Source organism: Falco rusticolus, unplaced genomic scaffold, assembly GCF_015220075.1.
Source record: "Falco rusticolus isolate bFalRus1 unplaced genomic scaffold, bFalRus1.pri scaffold_115_arrow_ctg1, whole genome shotgun sequence".
Taxonomy (NCBI): domain Eukaryota; kingdom Metazoa; phylum Chordata; class Aves; order Falconiformes; family Falconidae; genus Falco; species Falco rusticolus.
In genome coordinates, this window is record NW_023618152.1 from 14,725 (window position 1) to 21,185 (window position 6,461).

The following is a 6,461-nucleotide window of genomic DNA, read 5'->3' on the forward strand; positions in this document are numbered from 1 at the left end:
TCCAACAGCGTCTGATGCTCAGGGTGTCCCCTGCGCCAGTGGTCCTCCCTCCAGGCGCCCCTCCTCCTCTCCATTTGCCCCGGAGTAAGACGAACTCAACATAACACCCATTCTGGGGAGATTTAAGCCCCGAAGAGCTCAGAACTGGCTGAAGCCAGCACAAAAGCCTATCTTCTCTCTGAGAGTTGCAATGTCCTTACACCCTCCCTGTCCTTCCCCTCTAGATCAGAAACCAAACAGGGGAAGCGGTGCACGCAGATACACAGAGAATACTGAATGGGACACACTGGCTCCTCTTCCAACTCCTTTATTGTCTCAAAGGTGTTTTCATTCTGTTGGAGGAAAAAGAGAGAAATATGTAGAGTCCCCAGGTTTATCCCTAGTAAGCACTTTCACATGTTCATTTAGTAAAGCAGATTAGATTGATTCCTCAGATATTTTTTTTTCGGGGGGGGGATTATAATGAACTCATTCAGTTTTTAAATCAGGCTTAGGAGCCGTGACTCACTGGCTGCGAATACATGTACACACATGCGTGTACAGGACAGCACAGAATACTCTATTTACTCATATGGGTCTGAAAAGACATTTTTTTTTTCTATCATTTTTTGTTCTGTGCATCATTTATGGCTGGACTGCATGGACAAGATGGTTTTCTTAATTCTGTGAAAACACTTGCATCTATTGACGCCTGCACCTCTAAACATAGTGATATGGTCATACAGCCAAATTTGCAAAGCCGGTAACTGTTCTTACACCATTCTGGGCATAGCAGACACACCCATAGAAACACCCCTAATGGTCATGCCTATTTACACATTTATTTCTGCTATTTCATCATCTGTAAAGAACAAGTGCTCCTTTCCTCGACCTGTTTCAGAAGAAATCTGAATATTTAAGGAATTAAAAACAGATGAGTCGGCCAAAGGAAAATTTAAACATACTTACTTTAACAATGCCAAGGTGTTATTACTAAAATGCAAGCACTTTGACAGCAGGTATCTTATGAGTGCTGTGCAAAGTGACAGAGAAAAGCCTCAAGAAAAATCTACTAGAGTTTGGGTTAATACACTAAATCCCAGCACAATGGTTCAAGGGTAAGGGCACTTTAAAACAGAATGTGTCCTGAATCATGTTAGGAAGAAGACAAAGAACATATCCTGCTGGGAAGATCATTAATGATTAGGAAAACTTGACCAGGCTACTATAAATTTGTCCCAGGTTAGAAAAAGCCAAGAATCTTTTAAAGGACACTACAAAAAAATAACATTTAAGACAAAAGGCAGCGTAGTAACAAATGGAATTAAAAGGAGTCCTAGAAAGTAAATCTTTCAGTAATAAGCAAACAAAGCTAATAACAATCTAGGGCATAGAAAAGATTAGTTCAGCAGCAGGATGCACAGCAGATAGGAGAGCAAATTAGTTCTGTTTTACCAAAACGTAAATGGAGGGGGGAAAAAAAATTCAGAACTTAAGTGTTTCTCTTTATTTTTCCTGCATCTAATTTTTAACTGTTAAGAGAAATAACACAAAAGCTTTATTTTTGCTAATGCCAGGCAACGGGAATCTGGAATTTAAATTAATCCTTCACACACTGCCATTTGGGGATCATTTCTACCAGATCCAACAAGGATACAAGGGATAGGACAAGAGGAAATGGCCCCAAGTTGCCCCAGGGGGGTTTTAGATTGGACATTAGGAAAAAATTCTTCACTGAAAGGGTTGTCAAGGACTGGAACCAGCTGCCCAGGCAAGTTTCAGGGTGGCCTCACCATCCCTGGAGGCATTTCAAATATATGTAGATGTGGTGCTCAGGGACACAGTTTAGTGGTGGACTTGGCAGTGTTAGGTTAATGCTTGGACTCAATGATCTTAAAGGACTTTTCCAACCTAAATGATTCTATGATTCTACACTGTTCAAAATTACCTACAGTCTTCCGTCAAAAAACAGGGTTTATACTGCTGTTTCAATTGTACTGGTTATCAGGTAATCCAGCCTCGTAGCACTCTTTAATTTAAAGTTTACAAGCACCAAGATATCCCCCAGTGACTGCACTTTAGCTAGTTTGATATTAAGCTATACATTTTTCTTAACGTGATTAGCAGCATATCTCAAGCTATGTTTGAACATATTCTTAGGTGAATGGGAGATACTATCAGCTTTTCATTAGACAGAACATGTGAGTATTTTAAAAAGCCAAACTCCAACAGAATACACAGCACAAGCATGTGTTTCTGCCAAGGTATTTTCTATTAAGCAAATCAAATGCACATGTTCATTCTCTCCCTCTTCTGTCCATACTTAAAATCCAGGCAAATTTGCAGAAGAACAGCGCAAAGAGCAAGGTGTTAGAACTTAGAGAGAAGACCCACAACTTCTCTCGCACATGCTCTTCTGCTACCTGTAGCTACGTGCTTACCTTTGCACTCACATTTGTTACACAACACACTTTGGTGCCCGGGAATTTGATTGATTTAGATTCGCCCTGACAGAAGCAAACCTTTTTTTTTAACCGTTTGACCTTGTTTCACTTCTAACTGGAAGATCAGTCCTGCCAGGAAGGAGAGGTGAAACCTCACGACAGCTAGAGGGTGAATAATCTCTCTTCAAACTTTAAAACTCTGTGTATGAAGTTTCCTTTACAATTTGTACTCCACCTGGCTATTAAAAATGTATGAAAAGCACAGCAAGAAATCAAGCCGACCGTTAGTACAGAAGGTGCCAGCAGTTCCTCCTCGTTTCGCGAAAATCCAGCCCTCACACTGAGGCTGCGGGACCAAATCCTGTGCAGCTGGAAGCGGCAGCGAGCCCTGGCCCCGGGGAAGGGCAGCTCAGCACCCTGCAAGGACGAGGCGCATCGCTCCGCTCCCCGCCACCCCGGGATGCCACACAGCCCCGACGCCGGGCAGCGGCGGCAGCACGGGCTCGCTGACGGTAACGGCGACCCTCCTGCCTCCCCCGAACGCGTAACGAGAGGCGAAAGCACCGTCCGGGCCGGCGGCCAAAGCACCTGGAGCCGCATCTCCCACCCCGGCAGGCCCGCCACCCGCCGGGCCGCCACCCCCCTCGCACCCAGACGGGGGGCGAGCCCCGGGAAGGGCCGCTGTCGCACCGGGACGTCGTGCAGCCCCTCCGAGCACCGAGGCCGGCCGGGGCTGGCAGCGACCGTCTCCTCGGGACCTGATGCTGCCGTCCAACGGCCGGATCCCATCGCCCGACGTGCAACGGATCGAGCACCTGCACGGCCGAGGGACCAGCTACGCGTGTCTGCGGGGACGGGAGCTGGGGGGCAAACCCACAAAGCTAGCACAGCTCTTTGCAACAGGAAAATACTTTATACACCTGGAAAAACCGTTTACAATGACCTTTAGTCACACTTAATCCTCACTGGGTCTTACGAGCCTCGTCCCCATTTAAAGGCACAGCGGTCTTTACTTTCACTCAAGTGTTCATGCACAGTTCAAGTAATTTCTGTTTGGTCTCATTACCCAATTGGTTCTCCCTGAGCTTACCTTATGCCCCAGCTTGACCCATGGCGTCTGTTCCCTCTCCCGAGGCCGTGTGCTGCCAAGCGCCTGCAACACACGCTGTCCTCCGGACCCTCTGCTGTGCTTCGCTGCAGGCCCTCACATCTTTTCTCTACGTCGCCACTTAAGGCGCAGAGCTGCCTTCTGCTGACCACCTACGTGCAAGCCGTCGGTCCGCAACGCTTCCCGGGGCGCCGGGGGCTGCCTGCGGCGCGGCGCGGTGCGGGGCCGGGGGCGGCTCTGCGGGGCCTGCCGGCGGCTGAGGCGGAGCCGCGAGTGCGGAGCCGCGGCGCAGCCCCCGGGTTCGCCCCCTGCGCAGGGCTGCCCGCTCCCTTCCCTGCGCGCTCCCCGGCGCTCGCCGCCTCGCTCCGGCCTCTCCCGGAGAAGGGGTCCGCTCTCCGGCTGGCCAACGCCTGCCCCGAGCCGGGCACGGCCAGCGCCGCCGTCGCAGGAGCGTGTCGGGGCGAGGGGCGGCGGCGAAACGTCTCGAACCTCGGCAGCGACAGCCCCGACCGCGCGGAGACCCAGCAGTGAGCCCGGGCCCCCCACGGGAGGCGGCTCCGGCTGACCGGCACCTTCACGCCGCACTCGCGGCCTCTGCCGCGGTCGTGCCCGTCCTCCGCAGCCGCTCGGGGGGCGCCCGTCACCCGCAGCTCCCCCGGCTCGCCCGCGCCGCTCCCGCAGCCGCCCCCGGGCAGGGCGGGGGGGGACGGCGGAGCCCTCCCCGGCTGCCGTGCGGGGTCTGCGGCCCGGGCACAGCGGCCCCGCCGGCGCACCCCGCAGCGAGCGCACCGCGGCGCCGGGGGGCGGCCACCGGGCTCCAGCGCCAGCTGTCCCTGACGGAGGGGCGGGCGGGGTCGCTCCAGCCCGCGGCACCGGTGCCGGACCGCCCGCCGGCCGGGAGGGGTGTCCCCCCGCCCCGGGTGGCCCCGCGCCCCCCGAGCCGCCCCCCTCTCGCAGCCCGGGCTGCTGCCGAGCTCCGCTGCCGAGAGCCCGAGGGAGATCGCTGCCCCCCGGGCCCCGGTGCCCACCCGGCGCTGGAAAAGCGCAGCCCCCTGCGGCGTGCTTACAGGCACCAGGGGCTGGGGGCTGCCTCTGCCTGCCTGTGCGGGTGTGTACACCGCATAACCCAGCGCTGACCCTAACTGCATGCACACGTGTGTGTGGCGGGCATGCCCGCTCGGCACGCGTGTGCCCACTGGAACACACTTTCTTGGCCGCAGCCGGGGCGCGGGGCTGCAGCAGCCTCCCCTCTCTCCTGGGCTGATACCTCTGGGAGGACAGATTTGCCTCCAACAACGAACATTAAAGGTAATGCTGCGGAGAGGCAAAACAGTTCACTGACTTACACCCAAGCTGGTATTTCTACTGCAAATGCCTACTCTGTTTAAATCATTTCATTACATCATACTGACGTGCGGAATTAGACTCTATAACTCGAAAGTTATAAAGTAGGTATGTTTATTGAGCACAGATGCACGGGGGATCGCTCCTCCACAAGCGTGCATGCCTGAAGTGACGAACCATCTCACAGTTCGTTACCTAAACCCGCTTACTCTCACTTAGTATGTTAATTAGCTTATCAGTCCGTTGCCTGGAATGTGGTGGTCTTGCAGGTTTGTAGGTGATTCAGTGAACCTTTTTTACCTTCTTGTTTCTGCGCAGACTCTCTTCCTCGATAGACTAATGAGCATGATTCAAATTCCTTGTTTAGGTAGCGTTATATACACAACAGAAACTTAGGACCAGATGGCCCTTATAACAAATCCAAGGACCTTGTGTCTAGTACATCCGTGGTGCTGACACTTAAGGGTCTTGGTGTATTCATCATGTTGACAATAAGGGTCCTTGAACACCTCCCAGCTTTGAATAATTATATATAAGCACATCATTTTCTAAAAAAGTAGTATACCATTCATCACTCATTGTACGTAGCTCATTATTCAATCCCCCCTGTTCTAAAAACTATCATTATGCTCTCTGATCATTATGCTTTCTGATCATTCTTCGGCAGCACCAAACAGAACATTGAAGTAATAAGGAGTATGTAATTGCCAATCTATTCCCAATACTGTACTCACTTGTTGTACTATTTTGGCACAAAAGTGTGAGTCTCTATTGGAAGAGATTGTTGCCGGAACCCCAAAGCGGGGGATAATTTCATTTAACAATCCCTTCGTTACCTCTCTTGCTTTATTTGTTCGACAAGGAAAGGTTTTTGGCCAGCCTGAAAACATATCAGACATAACTAATAAATATTGGTACCCCCCTTTTCTTGGGAGTTCGGAAAATCATCTTGCCACTGTTGTCCTGGATAATTTCCTCTACTAATGTTCCCTAGTTTTATTTTATTTGCTGTATTGGGATTATTGTGTAAACACATTTCACATTGTTGAGTCACCTGTTTTATTACAGTATACAAGTTTCCCCCAATCAATTTCTGATTTAGACTTTCATATAAAGTATCAGCTCCCCAATGCGTCTTATTAATAATAGGGCTGTGGTCAATATTAAATTGGATGGTACCACTATACGACCATCCCTTAAATAAGTCCACTTATTTATTTTTATTTTATCATTCATGTCCTGAATTACCTTTAAGTTTTCTTTAGAATAGTTTGGCTCCTGATCTGTACTTTCAGTTTGGATTTTATCATCTGGTATTAAGGATAATTCCTCCTTTCCTACCTCCTCTGTTACTTGTCTGGCCTCATGGTTGACCAGGCGGTTTCCAATTTCCAAATCAGTGCCTCAATGGGCCATCTTATGTTCTTCCTTCCTGGATGACCCTCTTATACCAGCGAGGGCCATTCCTCACATCAAGGTCTGGCATGGCACATGTTCCCACCACTCGGCACCTACTGGCTTGCAGCCAACAGCAGAATTCAAGATTCTTCTTGGTGGCAAACACAGAGGCCAACCCAGTCTTGCCC

General features: G+C 50.7%; 1 protein-coding gene across 1 annotated transcript in view; it reads right to left on the reverse strand.

Moving 5' to 3' along the window:
• Window positions 1–291: 291 nt before the first annotated feature.
• Window positions 292–6,461, reverse strand: part of LOC119141966 (translation initiation factor IF-2-like) — a 7,557-nt gene continuing 1,387 nt past the window's right edge. Inside the window, exons 2-3 of the mRNA XM_037374665.1 lie at window positions 3,514–4,364; window positions 292–332 (exon numbers count right to left, since the gene is read on the reverse strand). Coding sequence (XP_037230562.1) covers window positions 3,628–4,364 — 737 coding nt within the window. The 3' untranslated portion in view covers window positions 292–332; window positions 3,514–3,627. The remainder of the gene's footprint in view (window positions 333–3,513; window positions 4,365–6,461) is intronic.